General features: G+C 37.4%; 1 protein-coding gene across 9 annotated transcripts in view; it reads right to left on the bottom strand.

Annotated features, from left to right (window-relative positions):
- The window catches only part of NFIA (nuclear factor I A), a 386,029-nt gene extending 360,998 nt beyond the window's left edge, over positions 1-25,031 (bottom strand). For 3 of the 9 annotated variants that reach the window (XM_066269050.1, XM_066269051.1, XM_066269049.1), the window contains exons 1-2: positions 24,607-25,028; positions 18,774-19,305 (exon numbers count right to left, since the gene is read on the bottom strand). In XM_066269050.1, the coding sequence (XP_066125147.1) occupies positions 18,774-19,305; positions 24,607-24,633 (559 nt within the window). In that variant the 5' untranslated portion in view covers positions 24,634-25,028. Of the gene's footprint in view, positions 1-18,773; positions 19,306-24,606 lie in introns of all 9 variants that reach the window. The other 6 variants (XM_066269047.1, XM_066269045.1, XM_066269052.1 and 3 more) reach the window with 4 other exon arrangements.
- Between the last annotated feature and the right edge of the window lie 525 nt (positions 25,032-25,556).

The raw sequence follows: 25,556 nt of genomic DNA on the forward strand, positions 1-25,556 counted from the left end.
ATAAAAACTATCCAATAAATGGAGTGAAAACTATTATTCACAAGGAAAAAAAGAGGAAAATTGAATCCCTCCCTCGTTAAACCTTACACAAAAATATATTCCAAATGGAATACAAACTTAAATGGGAGATAAACATTTAAAAATGTACAAAAAAAACCATATATTTCTTTTTTAAATTTTGTTTATTGATTTTTAAAGAAAAAGGGAGAGACAGACAGACAGAAACATTGTTCTGTTCCTAAATGTGCCCTAACAAGGGATCAAACCCGCAACCTCTTTGTATCAGGATGACGCTCTAACCAACCAAGCTATCCAACTAGAGCAAAAAATACCATATATTTCTAAACCTAAGAGTAAAGATATTTTTAACAACACAAAAAAGCACTGTTAAAAAAGGATTAATAAACTTTATCATACTAAAATTAAGAATTTTTGTTTATCAAAATTAACTTTAAAAAAAGCCACAAACTATGAAAAAAATATTCGCAAAGGAGTAGAATCCAAGATACATAAATAATTCCTAACAAACCAACAAGACAAGCAACAATAGAAAAAAAATGAGTAAAAAGATATGAGTATTATTTCACAGAAAAGAAAAGATATGCAAAAGATATTTACTCTCATTATTAATCAAATGAGTAATGCAAATTATAGCACAATGAAATATCATTTTATAGCCACAAGATTGGCAAAAAGTAACAATCTGACAATAGTAAATGTTGAAAAGAATGAATTATCAACACTGCTACTGCTGCTAGTGAGAGCGAAAATAGGTACAGCTACTTAATAAAATAATATTATTGTTTTTAAAAATGTGAGTCAACAATTTTAATCTTAGTACATGCCCTAAAGAAATTCTTATATACAGGCTCCAGAAGAAGTTACTATTCATAACACTTAGTAGTAGCAAGAAACCAGAAACATCCCATCACACACTGGCATATTACACAAGAAAGAATAAATTACAGTATATGCAGCAATAATTAAGTGAAACAATATTAAGTGAAAACCAATTTCCATAAGCATGTATGTATGTATGTATATAAAATTTTTATAAAACTTATTAAGCAAAACCAAACAACATAGTTAGTACACATAAATGTCATGAAAACATTTCTTTTATAGGAGGCGAATGATAAACACAATTCTCAGGATAATGGGTAATATTTTCAGAGAACATAAAAGTAAATGCAAAATACTGGGAACATTCTCTCTCGGGTGGAATGACAGGTTCTCAGGTCTTCACTTCATTTTTATGTGTTATAACTTACATATAGTCCTTCATTGAAAACTAGATTAAAATAAATAAGTCAAACCAGCAATGTTTATTAAAACAAAATCATTTCTCATAACATCTTAAAACCTTTCAGTAACAGGTTTGAAAGGGTTTAAAAGAAATACATTTGACTTTCTTATTTGAATTAAATTGGGGGGGGGGGATTGTCAATGTTTTTATTTGACTGATGTGAATAGTTTTTCTTTTAAATCCAATCTCAATTTTCCCTGCAACCAGGGGTGGAGGACACAGGCATACAGGAGGTACTCCAGTGTGGACGAATCCAAACAGCAGATAATCCACATTTCTGCTTGGCTTAAAATATATCATTCAGTCTTTAACATCCAATTTATGTCTGGATTATTCTTGGTTTTAAAAAAACTTCTACTCCTGGGAGGGGGCTAAAAAAGGATGATCCAGGTTTGTTGTAAATAGCTGGCAGTAATCCATACATACACACACATCATATCATATATCACATATCACATATACATGAGAAGAAATCAACAAGGTGGGATTTTTGCAGCTCAGCAGAGAGAGGATGATAGATAAGCACAAACCTTCCTTTCAGTTCTATAAGCAATATCTGCTTACAGAACAGAGTTTCCATGAGTAGTTTCCAAAAGAAATGTCTAAAAACCTGACTGAACATGAGTGGCACACAGCACCCCAAGACTGAGGGGCTTTCTCATTCATCACAAGCCTGGTCCGAGTTTCACTACCTCCATTTTGGTAGGTAAACTGATGGACTCCTCTTTGAAAAGGTGCTCTACTTCAGAATGCCTTCGTTAGGTGTGCTGAATAAAGAAATCGAAATAGCCGTATCTGTCCACCCATAAATGAAGGTGATCATCTTCTCTCGGATGCAAAAATATAATCAGAGGATTAAGTAATAATTAAATGAGTTAGAATTTCACTGATAAGCATTATAGCAGCCGCTATCAAGTTACTCTGTACCAGTCAAGATCTCTCCACTATATGCCATCTAACCACACACTCCTCAGACCCGAAAGGTGTTCGACCAGTCACACCAAACAAAAGGAGATGAATACTATAAGAAAGGCCATGAATTCATTGCTGTAGCATTAACTACATTACAAAACTAGAAAATAATTACTTTTTATAAGATACTATCATTTCACTAATTAAATGTCTCCTTTAGAGACTGATAATACTCTCAGGAAGAGAAAAATTAGTGTCTCCTAATTCAAGTTCTTAATCTTAAACATAATTTTAGTATAATTTTAAGAAAGGAAGAAGTAGAGATATTTACTTCTTCCATACCCGATTAGTGTTTTTGTCATTCAAAGATAATTTCTGAGTTATTGTGTAAAAATCTACATCTGAACAGATATTTCTTCTTCCCAAGATTCTTACTACCTATAAGCAATCATCCATACATTGATCTTGACCTGAATTTTACACTTCAAAAATAAAAGTGAAAGGAATTTCAAGCTCTCTATCACTATAAACAGTTATTAGATGTCCCAAACCCAGGAGGCACACTGGGATATCCCATGCTTTAAACCATTTTGTAAACTCAATCTCGTACACTATCTTCTTTGCAGCTTTGAGATTCAATTAGAATATAAGTGAGAAAAAAATTACATTGTAATTTTCATTCCCTACTAGAATATTTTTGGTGATTGCTCACCAAAGAAGATGGCCAGAATTGTGTCCTTTTTAACATTTATGAAAACACAAAAGAAGACTTTTGTCAGTCTTTTTAAAGCAAATTAATTTTCATATGATTTTATGATTCTTGTTTCTCATGTATTTTTAAGGTTTTAATTTTTTTAAAAAAAAAAGAGGAATAAAGAAAAGATATTCTGTGAAAATGCTTCCATTATCCTTTGTTGAAACCAGTAGGAGCTTGTAGATATCAAAATGGGTCCAGACAGAAACACTTTATGGGAAAATCTGCAGTGGCGTGGTTTTGATAATGAATATGCCTAGAGAAATAAAATCATGAATGCTGTATGTGTTGGGGGAAGAAACTCTTATCTTCAGTTGGGTTCTGTTTCCCTTAGAGAGGCTTATGTTACCTACGATCAATAGGTCTCCAATTAAACAAAGAAGATTTACATAGGCTGGTGCATTTTGGAGCTAATGAAATTGGTCTAACAGTTTTAATGAGAATAAAGCATTGGACAGGAGGGGAACTCAGTAGTTTACCACAGATAATTGGGCCCAACTCCTTAATTCTGATTTTTAACTTTTCCACTGCTACTGTCTTCAGCCTGTCCCAACTTAGGATGAGTAACTATGCCAAAATGCACCTTATTCAGGGAGGACAGACATACAAACCTGCAAATGCTCTCTAGAGATAAGATATGACTGACACTTTCCCTTTGGAGCAAGACAACATGTGACTGAAAACAAAACAAAACCTAATGAGTCCACCCTAAGGAGAGGGTTCTATTTTTAATCAAGATTATGCTTTTTAAAAATTCAACAGCATGAAATTAAAATCCTTTATCTCCCCTCCTAGCTGGGTACCTAGCACATAGTAGGTACTCGAGAAATGACTTGGTATAAAGACGATTTTCTCCCATAAGCTGGAGCTTATGTCTATATTACTCTATAACCTCCATACCACATTTTACTAGGTCAACAGTTCAAATAAAAAGTGAAGCCCAGGAACTTAGATGGAAAAACAAGCAGCTTGATAGTTTTCCATAAATAAATCTAGAATCACCAAACCTTTAATTTCCAAATTATAATTATTCACAGGTCAATAACCCCTTTAGGTTAACATAAAACTTTGCATTTTGGTGAAGAAACAGAAAGCAGTTTACGTTATTTAGCCTTCAATTCAGTCCTGAGGTAAACACCCAAAAACTGTATATATGACCTACTTTTAAAATTCATATTATCAGCTTCTCACATTTTTTTTGTTTTGTTCAACCCATATTTTCCACTTAGTCCCCAGCTCAACAAAGATATTGAGCATATACTAAGAGCTAGGCAACTATGCACCCCTAATGGTGGGGGAGATGACACAAAAAACTAATACAATCCAGTCTGCTCATAAAGATATCATCGCCCAATCTGGGAGACAGATCATTTTGTTGTGACACAGGAAGTGCTGGTGCTGAGTACTAATCCAGTGCTACCAGGATGCTGTGGGATGTAGGGAAGGGGCCTTTGGCCCAATGCTGAAGTGAAAAGAAGGCTTAAGTAATGTTAGGCAATGAAAAGTGTGTGAGGACACTCCAAGTGGAAGGAATAATACAAAATGCAAAGAGAAAACACATACACACACCCTACAGTACAAAGTGTGGGAGACAGGCAGGAAGACAGGGTGCTCCTGCGTGTTCCATGCACCAGACTTGTCATTTATGTTTTCACACGCGCTCTCTTCAGTTCAGGTTTAGCTGTGTTAACTGGTTGACTCAATCCAGACAGATAATTTAATCACTTTAATTTTCCCATATTTGTCTGAATACACCTTACCCTAGTTTAAATATGGTATCTGTTACCTTAATTACAAATAAGAACATTCAGTAACATTCATCACTGTGAAGGGGGGATTGGCAGAAGCGTGAGACATTCCACAACCCTCCTTCTTAAATCCTGAAACCCCGTTTCAGACATCTACTCCTACCTTCCAAAGTTCAAGGCTCCACGGCTGATACGTTCACTTATTGAAACATCACCCTGGTGGGAATCTACAACTGGGGATTCATTCCAAATTTAAAGATAAGCAATCCTTTTTACAGATGTTGGACTCAGTTAGACAACGAGATGACTCTACAAAAATTTTCTTCTAAATAATAAATTTTAAAATATACCAAAAAAGAGTATAAAAGACCCATAATTCTAACCTGAATATATCTAATTTAAAAATATATAGCATTAACACTGTTTACCGTATTCAGTTTTATTCTTATTAAATGAAAAAAAAATAAGAGATTAAAGAAAACAGAATAAGGCCAGATATGTAAAATGCTATGCAAGATTTTAAGAAAATAAGGGGGAAAGAAAGAGGAGAGAGTGATTATTAGCAAAAACAGAGAGATTTTCAAACTTTTAAAATGTTTGTTATTTGTAAATAATACCTTTAAAATAAAGAAAATACCAGATATTACTAAAATCATCAGGTGAATTCTGATATTTAATCTGAAGACAACATGGTTTCCCCTGAGGAACTGAACTGCCCATATCCCATCAACTGCATCGAGTTCGCCTCACTTCTCTTACTGACTATAAAACAAAGAAATCTGTCTTGAGTTTCATGATGTCCCACATGCTACTGTGACTAATCCCCAGCCATTTTTATTTACAGTGTTCAGATGAGTTTCTATGACAATCCCCTGCCATTCTGAATATCACACACACATTTCTGCCTTTTGAAAATAATTACAGAACAAATCATTTGTTTTGCTTTCTACACAAAGAAAAGCTTACATATTTAACGGCTGGAAAAATAGGTTTCACTTTTAGATTAAACAACAAGCAGATATAAGAGAACAACAACAAAAACTCCAATAGCCATTATTTGGGACCACCAGATTGTTGTTGTTGTTTGTATTTCATTTATCTGATGTGCAAAAGTTCTTTTCTTTCCCATCACCATCTGTACACACTTTCCCCAAAGACCCTCACACCTGTCCCATTAACACATAAGCACACATTTATACATACAGGACCTCTTCCATGCTTTCTGTCTGAATGTATATTCAATCTGTTTTAATAAAATAAAATAAAAAAAGGCAAAGCAACTTGAGACCTCAAACAATTTAAAATCCACTTCAGTATAAAAGTCTCAGGATTGCTAACTTTCTTTGGAGATGAAACAAAATAGAGAATTTAAGTTACACTATTGGGACTTGACTGTGTTTTAGGAACTACCCGCAAGAACCGAATGCATTCACCATGGCTTGCTCTCCAAAGCCTTCCCGTCCTTACTGGTTTTCACTCCCTCATTCTCCTGCTGGTTAGCTTTCCTACAACTGTTTTATACTTCGGCATTACTAGAAAGATGTTCTTTAAAAAATATAAAACCTTTTTCTGCACCACCAGCTTTCTTTATAGAAAACATGCTACGGTGAACTACCAAATAATGGAAACCACCTGTGCTCTGTCCTGTGTCTGCTTGGATTTTCTTTCCAGTCACACAGATATTTTTGACATGAGAAAACAGAAAATTTAACACTTTGGAGTATCATCAAATGTTAGAATTCTTCAACATACACCAATTGTACAGTAAAAAGGCAGTATCAACAACTGGCCCTGCCATTGTTTAAAACCTCACACAGGCTACTGGTTAGAAGGATCTTAATTTTAAAGCATAAAAAGCTTTGAAATCTCAATTTCTGAGGAAATGACATCTACGATAACAACTCCTTTCGTAGTATGTTCTTAAGTTTTGTGTAGCTGGCACCTACCACACGGTGCCTAACAGGTAGTTACGGTAAGTGCTCAGAACACGTTTGCCAAACTGAGTTGCCGATGACAGGGTAGAATTTGTTAATAAAGGCAACCAAAAGAGATCTATGCCAATACCAAACACAAAGCATCCTCCTTGACATGAATGGTAACAACAGGCTACAACCGCTCTTCAATTTATGCAAGAATTTCTGGCTCTAGAGATCCATGATCTTAGTTTCCTCACCTGTAAAATAAAGGTTTCCTACAAGGTGTACAACTCTGAAGCTAATAACTAATCAAAAAAAGCTCTAGTTTCTCACTACTTTTTAAACTTCAGAGAAAACAGTGGCTTTCAGCATTATTATGTACTTCCAGAGCACTTTTTCTCCATCCACAATTCAGAAGTGGAACTTAGAGTTTGACATATTAAGAAACACCCTAGAGAGTAAAAACAGACCACAGAGAGTCTAACCGAGTTACCACCAGCCCCAACCACTTACTAACCATGTACCATGGACATGTTGTTACTCAACCTCTTTGACTGTTTCCTCACCTGCATCAAAGCAATTGTAAAAGCTTCCTTACCTAAAACTTAGGGTTTATAAGACGAGCCAATAAAATAATGTATAAGAAAAAACAATTTAAATATAACGCAACACGAGTCTCAAGTCTGATGGATCTGGCTTTCATCCTGACTTTGCCATTTACTACTGGCATGACCTTGAGTGAATCGCTAACAGTCTCTGAACCTCTGTTTCCTCAATAACAGGAGGAACCCACAACAAAAGTCATCCATGAACTCTATACGCCCCACCAACCAACTTGAAAATTTTTCTAAAACATGAATTCCAAAAGAAAAACAAAATAGAAACAAAGAAATCCACATGTAACAAGGAAACCCATATCTACAACATAAAAAACCAACAAAGATGATCCTAAGAAATAGAACCCAAATATCAACTCCTTGAATTGGCCCAAGTGTTTAAAGAATTTGTGATAGAATGTTCTAGTACAAAGCCAAATGCACTGCCACAGCTGCTCTGTCCTCATTTTTAAACAAATGATTGGTAGGAAAGGTCAAAAGTGTGTATCTCTAGGCCCTGGCCGGTTGGCTCAGCGGTAGAGCGTCGGCCTGGCGTGCGGGGGACCCGGGTTCGATTCCCAGCCAGGGCACACAGGAGAAGCACCCATTTGCTTCTCCACCCCCCCCCTCCTTCCTCTCTGTCTCTCTCTTCCCCTCCCGCAGCCAAGGCTCCATTGGAGCAAAGATGGCCCAGGCACTGGCTCCTTGGCCTCTGCCCCAGGCGCTAGAGTGGCTCTGGTCGCGGCAGAGCGACGCCCGGAGGGGCAGAGCATCGCCCCCTGGTGGGCAGAGCGTGGCCCCTGGTGGGCGTGCCGGGTGGATCCCGGTCGGGCGCATGCGGGAGTCTGTCTGACTGTCTCTCCCCATTTCCAGCTTCAGAAAAATATAAAATAAAAATAAAAGTTTGTATCTCTAAATGTGAATGTATGTCTCTGTCCAAACTGTTTCCCTCCAATTCTGCTATCTCATGAAATGCCTCATGGCTTATTCAGCATCACCCCACCCCAGCACCTCCAAGACTCAATTGCAAATAAAGTAAAAAACGACGTGTAATGTCTTTTTTTCAGCAAAACTGAAAATGTCTCTTTGAAGAATTGCAAAGCTTTCTATCTGAAATCTCTGACCTTTCAATAGAAATTAGAATACTGTAATTTAAAAATGTAGGTGGTAAAAGTACAAAGGATTATATTTACCCATTTTGCATATTCACTGTCTTTTCTAAAATGAGGGGCAAATATCTTTAGAACAATTTGTTCTTTAACCCTAACATTTCAGATTTCAATATTCTCATTTTCCTTAGAACTGTATATACATCCTGGGCTCAATGAAATGGCACCTTTCTGTTCATCTTTATTCCCTCTTCCTTTTACAGAAAACCTAAAATGCATAAATCCCAGAACTTTAAAAAAAGATAGACCATCGCCAGTTGGCTCAGCAGTAGAGCATTGGCCCAGCATGTGGAAGTCCCGGGTTTGATTACCAGTTAGGACACACAGGAGAAGCAACCATCTGTTTCTCCACCCCTCCCCTTCTTCCCTTCCTACCCCCTTTCCCTCCACCAGCCATGGCTCGATTTGAGCAAATTGGCCCTGGGGATGCTGAGGATGGCTCCAAGGCCTGCATCAGGTGCTGAAATAGCTCGGTTGCTGAGCAATAGAGCAGTGGCCCCAGATAAGCAGAGCATCACCCTATAGGGGGCTTGCTGGGTGGATGCCCATCCCAGAGCATGCAGGAGTCTATCTCTCTGCCTCCCCAACTCTAAATAAAAGAAAAGAAAATAAAAAGATATTTCTATACAGTGAACGAGCCTAAAAAATAATAAAAATTCATTCATCTGAATATTCTTAAAAACTCCTGTAATTCTTGATTAGCTAAGAAGAAGGAGGAACTTCAAAAAGTACATTTAAAAAGAAAAATAATGTTTAATAAAAGTCCTTGTCACATATTAAGAGGCCATACAATAAAAGTATTGCAACGACTGTCTTTTGCTGATACGAACATACAATAGTTACGCTGTTAAACAGCATGGAGTTACAAAGACTTCATTCTCAGAAGTCACTTGAAACTACTCTCCAAAAGAGAACCTCTAACATTTAAAAGGAGAGAAAAAGCCAACTAAATGAATCAAACAGAAACTTTAGTAACTCAGTAATGTTTATATAATATGCACCCATGCAAAAACCTTGCCAGTCATACTAAGCAGACAAGCTTTTGCCAAATTTGTATCCAGAATCCTTGCTTCATCTTAAATGTTTGTAATCCACTTATCTTTAACTTTCAATTACTTAATGCTATAAGTATATTCTCAGATATACACACTTTTTCATCAACAATACTTTTAATATCTAATATTATTTGAGTTATACTCCATATAAAAGATATTTACAGTTTTCATTGCCAATTTGCTATTATATCTGAGCCTGTACAGTTAGTTCTGTTTCATAGCATGCTAGGAAGCTTTGCATGCACATACACAATATCTTAATTACTCATTCTATAGTAAGCTCTTTAAGCATCTCCATTCCTCATTCACTTGTAATGCTTAAAAATGCCATGAAGAAGGGCTTGATGTTATCCTAACACTGAAACCCATCTGTCTGTGGCCCTCCTTTGACTTTCCTCCTTCTGCAGCCAAAATTTTTACAAAAGTTGATGAGAATCTGTCAACCTAAGAACTTGTAATGTCAGCTCCTTTGAAAAGCAATGGAATATTTGAAAGTGACAATGATAGGATACTGTGTATACAATATTCATTTTATGTAGAAGCTTAAAATTAGATAACTAATCCCTTTAAGATTAAAAAACAGAATTCTAAATGCTTCTAATAGGGGAAGGGGGGAGAGGGAAGAGGCAGGCACCTAAGACAGAAAAGATAATTCTTAGTTTCCCATATTAAGTAATGTGTCCCTGACTTTAATAATTAAATAAAAATTGATATTGTAACACCAGTTTCTACTGGATAACAGAAATTAACAAATACCTTTCTCTACCAAAAAATTGCCATTCAGATCAAGCTATGTGACTCACCACAGACACATCTTCCCCAACAGCATGAACGCGCTGCACTACCCAATCATGGGCTGGCAAAATTAAAAAAGGAAATAAAATCACCCAAACCGTAGCAACAAAGACAACAGCCTGACAATGGCAGATGCTACATAGACATACATACAAAATTTTATGTAGTATTCAGTTTTTAAATGTTTTATTGTTATTTTTATTTCATCTCACTTATTTAACCCAAAGAGTATTTCAAAAATAGCCATTAAAATATTTGTATAAATACATATGCTCTGAAAACTGTTTATGTCTGAAAAGTCAGAGGTTATTTGGGACCACCATAAACACAGCAAACATCAAAAGGTAGTTAGCATAGAACAGGATGAAAAGGACAATGAGCCGTATTTTTTTATTCTAATCCTCTTCTGTTTCCAATTTAATGACTTTTATTTACATACCTAAATTTTCTTCTTTCAGCATAACTAATACTCAACAACCCTAACTTTAAGATGTACTAGCATTTCTTAAAAAGAAACTTTAAAAAGAAAGTTACATTTCTATTTCATTCAATATAAGTTACAGTTCCGTAGCTTATTTTTTAATAAACCCTAGAAGAATTAATATGTAGAAAGAATCAATATAGTATAAATTATATTTTGCTGGTCATCTTTTTCCTATTTACAAATATAAAATTCATTTTGAGTGAGGCTCTGAGTTTTTGCACTGAAGTCACTAAGAACTAATCTTGCCTAAGTTTAAAAAAATGAATAAGAACATTACAATAAACCCAAAAACAAATCGTTTAAGGGCATTAAGATAAAACGTTCTTATTTTCAATTTTTCTACTTCCTATTTTAAATTTTTAAAAAAATTTTAACTAAAATAACTCCATTTTGCTTGAGCTGTGATGGTACAGTGAATAGAGCATCGACCTGGAATGCTGAGGTTGCCAGTTCAAAACCCTAGGCTTGCCTGATCAAGGAACATATGGGAGTTGATGCCTCCTGCTCCTCCTCCCTTCTCTCTCCCTTTCTCTCTCTCTTTCTCTAAAAATAAATAAAATCTAAAAAAAAATTTTTTTAAATAATAAAATAACTCCATTTTTGCTTTAAGTAATTATATACAAGGCCAAAATAAGAAAAATCTTTATGGAGCAAAGTAAATTTAAAGTTTTTTCATCTAATCATTAGAGAAGTTATAAATATGTGATCTCATGTATATAAGAAAATATATTTTTAAAAATCTACCTAGTTAAATATTATATGCAGCTCTGATTCTTAAAATAATGCTTTTGGTGGGTGCATGATGCAGTATGCAGATGTTTTATCGAGTTGCACACTTAAAACCTGTATTCCAATAAATCAAAAAATGAATAAATTACAGAAAACAATGCTGTTTCAATTCTTAATGGCTTCCCAGAGCATCTAGAACCAATTCATCTAATTTTATCTTACCAAAAATAAAGCATAAAAAATTATTAAATCTGTGTTATAATGCTTCTATTCACGAACTTCAACTTCCTAAGAAACCAAAAAGAACGAATCATTCCAGATTTTTGGCCCCAACACTGACAAGCCTAAGACCGCTTCCCCTTCTTCTATTCCAGTACAGACTCATTCAGCAGCGAAGAAAACTATTTCTGTGGGAGGGGTTTGGATATTGACTTCTTATTTCCCCTTTGAGTCAAAGTAGGTGTGTGATACCATTTAAATGACATCCAACCCCAGACAACAGGAAAGAAGGACATAGAATGAATCTGAAATTTTATTTTTAAAAGCAAAGAATTTTCAATCAGAAGGCCTGAATTTAATCCTGCCCTGCACAAGTGACTTGGTCACTCTCTGAGACTTTACTTTCACCTGTGCAAATGGAGAATGTATTATTTATTCACAATATTGCTATGAAGTTTTTCAAAAAAAAAAAAAGAAGAAAAAAGAAAGCTACAACGTAGGGCAAAACTTAGCACAGTGCTTGTGCCATAAAATAGATACTCAGTAAGTTATTTGCCTTCCTTCCTTCCTTCCTTCCATCCACCTCTCAATTGATCCAAGTCCGAAATATCTACCACTAACAAGGTATGCAAAAGACATGAAGAGAAATAAGTTTTTTAAAGTTCGCAAGGAAAATTAAGCTGTTCCACTTCCATCTCCAGTTATTATGATCATCCTGATCATTTCTGGGTTTGGGATAAGTAATATGTAACATGTTAAAGAAGACCAACATTTGCCAAAATACATAACACACATGAACTTCTTTCTCTCAATTTTATCTTATTCAGCTTCTTTTCACAAACAGAATGGCAATGAATATCCACTGCCATGGAACTGCTGCAACTTTTCGTTTTTAGATTTACTTCTTTGCCTCATAAGCCATGCTTATTTCACTACAATGGGAGGACAAATTGTTAGATAAAATACACTTTTACACTGTGGAATTATCATAACAAAATCCACAGCACTGTTTTCTAATACTTGGGGGAAACCCAGGGGAAAAAGTAATTTCTGTCTTCGCACCAGCTAGAGGATTCTCACTAAGTTTAGCGACACTACAGTTTGGATCAGTCATTTGCATCTTAGAGTTGCCTCAGTGGCAGACAGCCAAAAAGTTGACAACAGTTTAAGTTTCACTTTTAAGGGTAAAATGGTAATAATAATGAATAGCAGCCCCTTTTCAAGTTTATGCATGCCACAGTGTCCCCAACTGGACCTCTAAATGTGAAAAAGTTTTGTGAAACTTTTCTTTCTAAAAAAATCTTAACAGAAACTGATGGTCACAAATGTTTTTTTTTTAGTCTGAAACAAACTGTGTAAAAAATTGTGGGGAGATGGATTATAAAATTCTCCTCTTGGTATCTTGCCGCTCAGGATCCTCTTACAGTCATTACTTAAACCAAAACACTTTTTAGAGCATCTCCATTTGCGATTAAGTTCACGGTTTTATGTTTCTCTTAACAAAGCATGCCAGTTCATTCATTCTCTTCCTCCTCCACCTAACTTCTTTCTCCCCCTTACCCCACTTCCCAAGGATTTACAATTTATAATATATATATTTAAAAGCAAGATCTAACCTCTAAATAATCATGGACAGAATTGCTGCTGAAATGGTAATAAACCAGTGTTAGCACATTCACTGCATTCCATCTGTATTTTATGATTTTTTTTCTCTTATTCTAATCCTCATATTGTTTTCAATAACCTATATTAACATTTGTGAGCAATTAGAATTGTTGTTGCTTCTGTGCAAGTTTTTAAAAGCCAACAGGCTGTTCTGAGTCTTCTGGAAGCAGCTTGAGGCCTTAACCAAGTGAAACACCCAGTCCTACTGTGTACAGCAGTGACCACAACAAAGGCTGTGGTTTCTCCCACACTAGCCATAAATAGGTTCAAATTAATACTATTCATCACTGGGTGGAAAAGAAGACAAGGCAAATCCAAGCCAGCAGCATTGAGAAATTTCTCACCAACACTCAAGCCTCTTAGCCATAAGTGAGCTGACCTCCTCCGTTCATAGGTTTACTCAAGAACAACTCTTTCTCCTTATTCCTATACGTTCTCTGCCTTTGAGTTTCCATCTTTTTCACTACATTCCAGATAAAGGATATTGTTACTACATTCTAGATAAAGGATATGGTTACTATCCTCAAGTTACACAGAAAACACTCAAGGATACAAAAGCCGTATTTATCTCAAGTTTGTTGATTGTTAGTGCTATATCCTTTAAAGACTAGAAAGACAAGTAAAAAGATAAAAGTTTTCTAAAACTGTGTGCATATATCAATAATTTATAGTATATCAGCTGGCCACAAAAATCTGTCATAAACAGTGTAAGGTTAGAGTTAGAATTTGAGGTAGGGTTGTACTTACTTTATTAATTTTAAATATGACTATATGTTAGTCTTATTCCTCCTTTTTCTGAACAGTTTATCATTACAAATCACAGAAACTAACTGCACAACTACCTATCAGGGAGTCTTTTAAAGTACTGAAAAAATTAATTACATAATGTCTAGTACTAGACTTGAGCGTAAACACATACATACATATACTTGCTAACATATATATGGACTGTATTTTAGATATGCAATACTACCATAAACTAATATGGTTAAGTTACCTAAGAATTAAGAAACTATTGTAATTAATTTGGCATAAAAATAATAAACAATAATAAAAATCTAACATTATTTTTAAAAGTTTTATGATTACTCTATATGCATTGATAATCTTATGCCTATAGTTGCACTATATTTAAAGTAGCAGATTTAAGAAGAAGACAGTTCTCATTGCTCTAAACAACACTGTGTGTGCAGCTTGGATGTGCACACACATGCACACGAAGCACACATTCTCTCATACACAGACACTCCTAATCTTACACCTGCTCTGAAGCACTAGGAAGTGCATTCTCAACCTGTCAACATGGCCATCTGGCCTATCTGCATATCACGGCTTTCTCTATTACTCTATGAAGGAATGGCAATCATGAAGCCAAAATAAAACTAAAATGCACCTAAATGTGTGTCTGTGTGTGTGTATGTGTGTGTATGTGTGTCTCTTTCTCTCTCTGTTGAAATGGAATAATATGTGACATATCAGAGCAAAACTTGCAGTAATGTAAAGAATTTAAGATGAGCATTTGTGCAAGCATAATTATGTGAACAAATACAGTACAGGTGATGTGGTAATCAGCAATACTGCTGTACAGGTTTACAGGACAGGTACCAGAATCCCAATACTGTACACTGCAACAGCTCTGTCACTGAGTGATGAGACCTTTGCGGTTCCTACTCTAACCAAAGCTAAGTCAAGGTAGCAACAGGGGGAGCATGAAAGCAACCGGTAACTATAGTACTAAAACGTTCACCCTTACCTTAAAACCAAATACTCGTGCTACCGTTCGGATAAATTCAGTTTTCTCTGTCACTGGCTAATTGACAATTACAGCAACTCCCTGACAAAGTTTGGTCATTTATTGATCTTTCAATGTGAATTTTAAGATCATGAAAAATATTTCCAATCTTAGAAAATACCTCATCCACAAAAAGCGAAGACGCTCATTGTGAGCCCGAGGCCACTTGAAAACTAGCACAAGTTGAATTAAACATAACTCTGTTTGTTTAATTTTGGTTTTTAAACATCTCCACACAGCTGCCTCAGAGCTTTCATTCTACCCCACAGCAGGTGATAACTATCCAAAATAAATTGTGACACTGTCATTCTGTGGCCTAGATACAGCAACCTACTACTATCCAAGAGACAAATTCTTTTAAAAAATCTAACCTGTTATAAAATTTAACTAACTCAACTGAAAATCTTCCCGGAATCTAATTACATTACCAGAAGTTATACAGAAGCAGTTTCAAAAAAAAAAAAACCTCTCCAGAAAGTTCTCGGTTGAGTGCCTACTAATGAACAAAGGTTAACTTTATCTAAAAGGTCAAATGCCTGGTGGCTAAGGTTATGACCTTAACAACTTAAATTGTGACCTTGCCACGTGCCGGGTATATTGTAGATTCTGATACAGATCATCTGGTAAAGACTGGTCATAAATTAGCTTTACTGTTACACGCCCACAAAGAAAACCATTTGCCACAATACCATAATATCTCCAAGTTGTCATATGATACATGGGGAAGGACAACTCAAATAGAGACCAAACTAAGGGCACAAAATGATTTTACTCTTTTATACTTTTAACAAGACGAAATCCTCAGGCTTTAGGAATCACTCCAATTTCATTATACTTGTTACTGTTTTATCAGTCACAAAATTCACACAGTTTGATTGCCACCAGTTTTAGAGAAAAAAAATTAAAATGTAATATATGTATTGTATTTTAGCATCTCAATATGTCTTAGAATAAATCACCTCTGCTTTTAAAAAATGATTGATTCACATTAGCTTCCAGCATTTTACATGAGTGTTCTAAGATTTCAACTTCCTACCAAAGAAGAGGCCGGAGAATAAAGCAATAATTGTTGCACCACACATTTTTAGAAGAAAAAAGAAAAAAGATCTCGTTTTTGTGGCCATCTAGGGAAAAAAAAGAAGATTTAGAGGGAGAAAACAATATATATAACATTTTAAAAGAAATGGGGGGGAGGGAATGTACTATAGGTGAAAAAGCCACAATGGTTTTGGCATGATTCCTGAAGCATGTTTCAGAGTCTCTGCCTCCTGCCAATACTGGCAAGTTCTCAGAACTTTTAAGGAGGTAAAAACATTGTTTAGTGTTTACCAATCTTCAGTATTGTAACAGATGCTTGTCAAATCAGTTGTACGTAAGTTGACCAGTCTACCTCATATTTTTATTGGCAGCTTCCCTTCCACGAGTAACAGGTCTCTAAATCTCTTCAATTGAATTTGAAATATTTTCAGACAAAAAGCCCCTAATATTTTCTTTTAGAATCATCGTATTGCGTGCACAGAGAAGCAGCCATTACTGTGCTCTGGTAAAAGCCAATGGCCCAGCACTTGGCTGGCATTCAGGCCTAACAAGGGATTCTGGGATACATCAGGAAAACCAAACCGAAAGGTAGTCTGATCCATGTTGCTGCCAATAAATCTTTCATAAGCAATAAGGATGCTACCTCTCCTAAGCAACCATCGACATGTCATTTTACCAACATCACCCTTCAAATACTGAAACAACCAGCAACTGTTAGCTCCAGGATTTGGAGCAACAGCACAGAAACCATGTCAACAACGAAACAGAACGCATGTAATGGCATCTCTTAAATCTAAGGGAAATGTTTACATGTAAAACTTAGAATAGACGCTGCTCACACCGATAAAAACCTAACAGGTATTTCATTTTGATATTACTTTGTAAGGAAGTACACACCATGATGTGCATTACCTGTTAGCACCCTCAATTTCCAATTAGAGCACTCATTATAATTTATAAATTACATACTTTCTAAATATTGAAAAAATTAAACACAACACTTTACAGAGTGCTACCTGAAACCACTTAGAACACTCATACTTTTTTTTTGCACCTTGCCTTTCCCTATCAGAATCTCCACTTACATATGCAAATAAATTTTCTTTTAATTTTAACATTGCTTTTGCAATACGCAAAACAAAGTAACAACAATAGAATGGAAAAGGGATTAAGAAAGGACTACTTTTTCCTGTTCATAGGTCATTTGAGAGGTGTTGCCTTTTCATTTTCGCCACCCAAATCTGGTTAAGCAACAGGCACTTCTTATAATTAAGTACTATATATTTTCAGACCCCAAATATTTGAAACACTTACAGATCACATCCTCTAAAATACTCATCCATCCCTGCCAACAGAATGCAAATAATGATGTGACATGCTTGCAAAGTTAATTTCTCCAGTTCCTCATGTAAGGACAGATGGATAACAAAAGTTCTCTTTCTAAAACATACATTGAGAAAAATAATAGAGAATAAGATTTCAGCTGACTTCTTTAAAAAATAGCTTACATTTTTATAATTAAAAATGTTTTGCAAAGCAGTATAGTGTTGATTTTACAGGTAACATCTTTCTCTCTTTTGTGAAAAAATATGTAATTATATGAACTCCAAAACAATCTACTGGCTTAAATAACTGCCATGAAGGTAATCTATCAAGACCGATATGTACATATAAAAAGTCAACAAGTTACACAAGATCTGAGCCTTCACATAATACAATAAGTCTTTTGTCTAAAACAAGATGAAAGGAACAAACTAAAAGTGCATTGTTTTATCCAATCCTCAATAGTTTTATCCTGAATGCTACTCTGAACACTGTAATATGCACAGGTAAAACATGCCTTGAAATCAGCTCTGAAACAAATAATTTTACTACAAATCAAAGCAACTCAATAAACCAATTATCCATATGGATTTCTCGATGCACTCATGAGCACTATATAGGTTGTTTATTTTTAAGGTTAACCTCTCCATCAATAAAAGAGTTGGTTTGTTTTTTCCCTTCGTTTAGACAACACTAAAAGTTCCTAAACACAAAGCTACAAAGCGTATTAATGTAAATTCTTTTCTCTCATAAATGATCAGCAATTTGATAGTAATCTTACCTCTTCTTAATTAGCAAGGGGTTCAAGAGGCCACAGTAGGTTAAAAACACTCCCAAAAGAAACACAACTAAAAATATTACTTCACTACCAAACCAACTGCTTTTCAACTAGATAACTTGCCAGTTAAAATATACCCTATATTAAAATGTTTCATGAGGCTTCTTTCATCCATCATCAAAAACATGTAATTTAAATATATCACATAACTGACTACCCAACACCTTTGATAACACTACTTGCCAAAAAAAAAAAAAAAAAAAAAAAGGTCAACTGAGTAAGAATTCTCTCAAAGCTACACTTTTCCATCTGAATGAAGGTGGCAACTCAGACAGCAGGGCTGTTCTGACTTTGGCCCACCTCTGGCAACCAACACTGTCTGTATGTACATGGCCTGGCACTTAGGGCGTTCAGGAATGGCCCAGCATATACAGAGGTCATCAGGAAAGAAACACGCACAAGAAATTGGAACGACTTCTCACCATCACACTTACCTGCTGCATGCACAAAGTATGCCAAATATAAATCGAGTTCCTTAACAGAAACCCCTATGTGGTGGGGCTGGACACAGAGCCCCGGATTAGAGCACTGCGGGGACTTTACAAGGCGCTCGCCATCAGTACTTTCGAGCGGAATACCTTTAAATAAAATCACCATAACCAGGTCCAACCTCCAGACTTTATCTGCCTGGCGGAGGCAGTCAATTCTTCGCATCTTGCCTTTCTGGTCTGGGTTGGAAAGAACACAACATGGAGGCTTTTTCCCTGTAACTGTAAGCACAAAATCCTCTCGGTACTCGGGTCGAATATCTTTCCGTAACTTGGCCAGAAGTCGAGATGCCCACTTCTGCTTGACCTCTGGTTTTTCACTTAGCAACTCATCCTTTACAGCTCTCTCTTCTTCTTTTGACATACGCTTTTCATGTTTTTTGAAGTATTTTCGTTTTCGGGCCTGAAGGTTGAACCATGTGTAGGCGAACGCTCGGACGTGGGGCAGAAGTGCTTCGATGAAAGGATGAAATTCATCCTAGGGAAATGAACAAAAACAAAAATATGAATACACTGAAGACAAAAAGAAACAACTTTTCTTCAGATGGTCACCCTCAAAAAAAAATCTTTATTTCACTTGAAATTTGATGCAAAGATTACATTATCAAAATCTTATAATAGAATCCCTATGGGAAGTCCTACAGGAAAAAAAAAGAAACCACCTGTATCATTTCTCACAAATGAGAAAGAAGAAAATTGCCTAAATTTAAAAATGTTTTGGTATATTTACCAAAGTGTCCCAGGTTCTGTTAGGCCTTAGTCGCAAGTCCTTTAGATAGTAACGTTTATCCAAACACTTATAACAATATATAATCTTAAACCTATTCAAGGAAGGCATATCTAATTTTTGCTCCAGCCTTGACCTCACTACTTGTCGTACAGCCAGGGTTCAGCCGCCAGATTGGCAAATCCTAAACATTTAGATGCCAGTCAATGTTTATGGAAGTCTAGGAGCAAAAAATCATCTCCGCGATCAATGAAAATAAAGACTTTCCCCTCTAAAAACACTGCATGTAGAATCCGATCTGTTTCTTAGCCATTTTGGTAACATCTTAATTTTTTTTTTTAAGTATTACAGTTGCACATAAGTATTTTTGGTCAAAAACAGAAAAGTATGTCAGGGACCATATACAAAAGAAAAGATGAGTCTGATATTCATCAGACTAAAATAAAAGATCCATTTCCAAAACATAACTGCTGATACTATGGGAATTAAACAAAAACGGAGGGGAAAGGGAAAAAAACAAAGAAAAGCGTACATGCCAGATAGAAAACAGAATGCGTCACTGTGGCAATAGTGTTGCAACTAAATACATTTAATTTACTGATACCATTGTGAAATGCCTTCAGTATTAATCATCCCTAAAACGGAATAATAATTTAACTTTCGAAAACAGTATTTCAGGTTTTTTCTTGCAGTAAAAAAGAGAGAACCTGGTATATTCAGGTATATTTATGAGACTCCAAGAAAAGCCTCATGGTAGCTAGCCTCTTAAAATTCAAGGAATTTGAAAATAAAATTGAATTTAAAATATTTAAATTTTTCTTGTTTCATTGAAGACATTTGATTCCTTTGTTTGACATTTTCTTAGTAAATATAAAAAAATTAAATTAAAGAAAAATTAAACAGTAACCTCCAAAAAGGTTTTGAGTACATCTAACTTTTGATTAACCAACCCACACTAATCTTACATAACTTCTCTCAACCGCACAACCCCCCAAAAGATAAATTATTTACTTTCAAATAAATTACTGTAAGAAAAGGAGTTTTTTTAAGGGTACAGGACAGACAAATATTATAAAATGCTTTCTTTTTCAGTTCATAATATTCATCTAAATATAGAAATTGGAAAACATTATTACTATGAAAGCAATTATTAAAATTTTAAATGTTCAAATATAAACTGAGTGGTTAAAATCGGTAAAATATTTTAACAGTGAAGTCTGTTAAAGTATTTTAAATTATAATCAATCATCTAAACACTACATATCCTTGTTTTTTCAAGTATATAATAATATAATCCATAATAAATCATTTCACTAAATGACGTTTATTTTTTCCTCTCTGAACAATTATCAGGATCTGTATATCAAGTTTAGCTTTGCTCTTTCTCAACAAAAGAATCCAAGAAGAAGTCAGCTTTTATAACATGGGAGCATTCTTTAAGTGAAGAAGGAACAGAGAAAAATAAAAGAATTATATTATTCTTTATCAGAAAACCATTAGCATTTCAAAATTTCTGATGTTTGAAAATCTTTTTTATTGCCATACTGGAGAAGAGAGAAATGGAAGGGGGGAGGGCTATTTTCAAGTCACAGTTTATCTAGTAAGGTACATGTCACACTGCAAAACATTTAAACATTACTAAATTCTTAGCTCATCCTTGAAATGCTCGAAAACACATAAACTGGGGGTTTGCAACAGTCTTTCACATTGATAGATTTTATTATATGCACAGGACATGCTAAGGACCAAGGCTGTAATGGCATTATGCAAAGAACTCCTAAAGTCTACCTTAACTACAAAGTGAGCTTCCACCAAAAGGATATCATTTTAAAGCCTTAGCCCCATTTTATAATGCAAAGAATACAGCTCCAAACAACTCATATTTATGTTAAAATTCTATCTTATTAAAAAGCTTTATTAGTAAATATTTAAATAAACATTCTAACATGGCATTTAAGTGATTAAAGATACTCCCAATACGCTTCTCAAAGAACTGCGTTCATTCGTGTTCAAGAGGACTCTGTTTACCTGCCAACCAAATGCCCACATATCTCATGGTAGAAATCCTTAAATGAGGCCAACTATGTCAACTAATCACTAAGCATAATCTAAGTCCCCAATTTTGCATCAGAAGTATTTACAACTTACTACTCTCCAAAGATTTCAAGAATGTGCCAATAAAAGTGCACAATATTTTGTATAACTTTATTCACATACACAATTAAAGTGCTAATTATCTTCCTCAACTCACAATTAGAAATATTCCAGGATATCAGACCTAAAGAATATCATTTACTTGTAGGAAATGTCCAGGTATAGCATATATTAGTTTTAAAAATATAGTATGCCTTTACAAATAATGATGCTGTACATATAGCCATAAGGTATGTAATATTTCAAAATATTCAAGAGAAAACAAAGAATGTTTTAGATATGTACTCGGAGAGAAAGTTACAGGCCACCAATGAAAACAAACCTGAAAACCTGTTTCAAAGTGACAAGATTTTGAATCAGCACCTTAAACGCTGATCAGTTGGTAAGGAAGCCAAGTTTAAGAACCACAGAATGCTGATATTTCTGGGACTACTCAAAGGTTCACCTATAAATTTCTACTATGTTATCATTCTGTGGCCAGGTACATGATTTGGTTATGTCTATATATTAAAATAAGATGGCTAGCATTTTTCTGATAGTTTATAAAATTGCATACACATATATGGAGTTTATTCTTTCATTTAGAGTACTTTTATCACTGTGCTTACTTACTGGACTTTCTTTAATGACCAATAAGCTACTTAAGTTTTTCTTTTTAAAAACTGGCTCTAAAGCTCTATAAATATTCCAGCAAGTTAAATAAATTGTAAATCAAATTTTAAAAGAAGAAATCATAAAATATATGGCCCTCATTTGCCATAGTGTACATTTTTTTTCACAAACTGTTACACTAAGTAAGCATTTCTCTTAGTGGTATTTCTAGAAGAAGGCCTAGTGAATGTATCAATCATACTGCCAAATATGTTAAAAAAAAAAAACAAAAACTTTCTTAATGTGGTAATAGCTCACCAACCAAGATAATCTGACTTTGTTAAATACCTAACTATGCCCTGGGCCTACATGTATGCACAGGTAGCCTCCTATATACATCATCCTAAAATATAAATTTATCTTTTGAGAGCTCCCTTCAGAAGACGCTAATGTATCCTATTATTGCAGCATACTGGTATCTACAAGTTCTCTGTGCTGCGAACTTTTGCCAGCTAGAACTTCAGTCTTTGAATCTCAGCATTTTCACTGTAAATCGTAACTCATTCAAATTATCTGACATTTACATCTTATCCATATGCAATTATGAACCCTGCCAGAGTGGTTGGAAAAGTTTCATTCCATACTTCCACAAGTTACTAAAATAGGAACTTTGGAACTTTGTTAGAGAAAAATAAAAAACTTTTACAATAACTAAAAGCAACCTGCTATCCATTATTAATGCTAGGCCTAAATCCCAAACAGACCATTTCAACATAAAAGATGCATTTAAAAGTCTTTTGAGATCAAATAACCGGTATTTTTACAGTTAGATATTGCAATACGAAGGGATATCATGTGGGAAATAAATCCGGAATCTAGAGAGGAAAGACAAAACTATTGATACTTTTTAGCTTTCCAGAAATTGTTCCGGTTAAACCGTTATCTCCTGCTAAATAAAGGCAAGAAGTGGTAGCAGGTTTTTTTTAAGGGAGTGGTGAAGAAACATTTTTTATGAAGCATACAACTTCATGTAGGTGATTAATGCTCAGATCGCAATGTACTAAAACAGTAGGAAGGCTCATGCTTTTTTTTCCAATTTTTTTTTCAGCGCAAAATCACTTTGACTTCATGCCTTTTAGTCAAAGAAAATAAATAATATATTCAAAGGGGACCAGATTTGGAGCCATGAAGTAGCAATATTTTGCCTGGGGGTGGTGCAGACGAGAGGGATGGAAAGGGAGGGCATGGACAGGAGGGGCGGTGGGGCGAGAGGAGACCCAGGCTTCGACTTGACTCGTTGGGAAAAGTTGCCCCTGTCCTGCTCGCGGAGCGTCCCGACTCGCGCGGTGGCGGCGGTGGCAGTGGCGGGAGGTGGCGGCGTGGAGAGCCGCGTCTGGCCGGGGCCGCCGCTTGGGCTCGCGGCGGGGAGCCCAACTCCGCCCTACGCTTCCCGGCCCGCGGCCCGCGGCCTCCGCCGCTCACCGCCCTGCGCAGCGTGGGCTCGTCCCGGCACCGAAACTTTCACTCGGGAAAGCGACCCGGAGACGACCGACGAGGTCGCAGGCTCCACCCGGCCGGCGCGGGGGACGCGCGTCCACGCAGCTCCGCTCCGTGGAGCCCAGGGTGACGGTTCACAGCCTCCCGCCCGCGTCCGAGGGGCGCTGTCCCGGCCGAGGCGGGGGACGCCGGCCCGCGTCCCACCCGCGGCCGGACCCCAAAGGCTGACAAACAATAAACAAAAGTAAGAGTTTCGGGAGGCCGCTGCGGCGCGGGCTCCGGCAGCGGGCCGTGGGCGCGGGGACCCGAGTTCTCCCGCACCCAGGGGTTCCAGTTGCCCCAAGCGTGCGGAGTGTGCGGTGGGCGCCGTCGGCGGCCCCCTCCCCGGGCGCCGCGGAACTACAGGAGCCGGCCTCCCGGCTGCAGAAACGCTGAGTCCAGATTTCAGCGTGTCATGGGCTGCAAGCCGCTGAAACACGTGCGGGGCGCCCGAAAACAACGCCGATCCGCAGTCTATCGCCCCGATATTAATTAACGCATTAATAAGAGGGCGCCATTAGCCATGTGCCCACACAAATGGCCGTGCAAGAGAAATGCACCCGCATGGAAACAAAGTTACTTTCTTAAAGCTGTGTTTCTCCCTCCCCACCCCCACGAGCACACGCGCACACACACGCAGACACGGGCACACACCAAGACACATGCTCCGGGCCCAGCCGGAGCGACGGTCCCGGACACCCCCTGCCCAGCCCCTGCTCGGGCCCCCGCCACCCGCCTCCCCCAACCCTCCGCATCCAAACAGCTGCTTACCTGGGTGAGACAGAGCGGAGAATACATAACTGCCGGGCGGTGGGGTGTGCGTGTGCGTCTGGGTGTGCGGTTTGAAGGTGTGCGTGAGTGCGGGTGAGACAGGAGAAAGAGGGAGAGAGGAAGAGAGAGAGAGAGAGAAGGGGGGAGAAAAAAATCAAGCCTGCTTCTTGCGTTCACATTTCCAACTCGGCTCAACTGCAGCCAGCCAGCGCTATTGCCGCTCCATGAGCTGAACTTTAACCCCGCCTAGAGTTTCCCTACACTCCACTATACATGTCTACTGTACGCGGGCGTTAAAGGCATAGCGCACCCTTTCCCGCTCCCGCGCCCGCCCGGCCGGGTGCCCGCGAGCTGCCCGCGCGCCCGCCTCCGCCTCCGCTCTGCACCGCACCGCACAGCCGCCGCCCGCTCGCGCCGCCGCCGGGGGCGGGGGGGGGGGGTGCGTGAGGGAGGGGGCGGCTGCGGCGCCGCGCGGCCAGCCGGGTTTGAGTCTCCACGGCCGCTCGCGCTCGCTAGCTCGCTCCCTCTCTGGCTCCCTGGCTTGCTGGCTCTCCCGTCCCACTGCCCCCCGCCCCCCCCCGCCCCCCAGTCCAAGCTCAGCGCATTACTGGGTAACGCAGTGAGGAGCAGTTACAGTCTGTACTCCCGGGCAGCTATAGGCTGCCACAGGATGTGCTTAAGCAAACAAAACTACTTTTCCTCATCCCCATCCCCCAACTCCCGCCGCAGACCTTCGCGGACCTCGGGGGAGGACTTGGGCAACTTTGCCAGGTGGCCCGGTACCCCCAAGTTCGCGGCGTGGGCACGGAGAGAACCTGAGAAAGGCCTGGGGGCCAATTTGCATGTATGCAAATTTTTTATTTATTTATTTTTAGTCGGACCTCCTAGGTAACTTTTTCCCCCCCTCTGAAATGCGGTACGGCTCGAAAGCATTATAATCTCTCCAAGGA

The sequence above is a fragment of the Saccopteryx bilineata genome, chromosome 3, assembly GCF_036850765.1.
Source record: "Saccopteryx bilineata isolate mSacBil1 chromosome 3, mSacBil1_pri_phased_curated, whole genome shotgun sequence".
In the NCBI taxonomy this organism is placed as follows: domain Eukaryota; kingdom Metazoa; phylum Chordata; class Mammalia; order Chiroptera; family Emballonuridae; genus Saccopteryx; species Saccopteryx bilineata.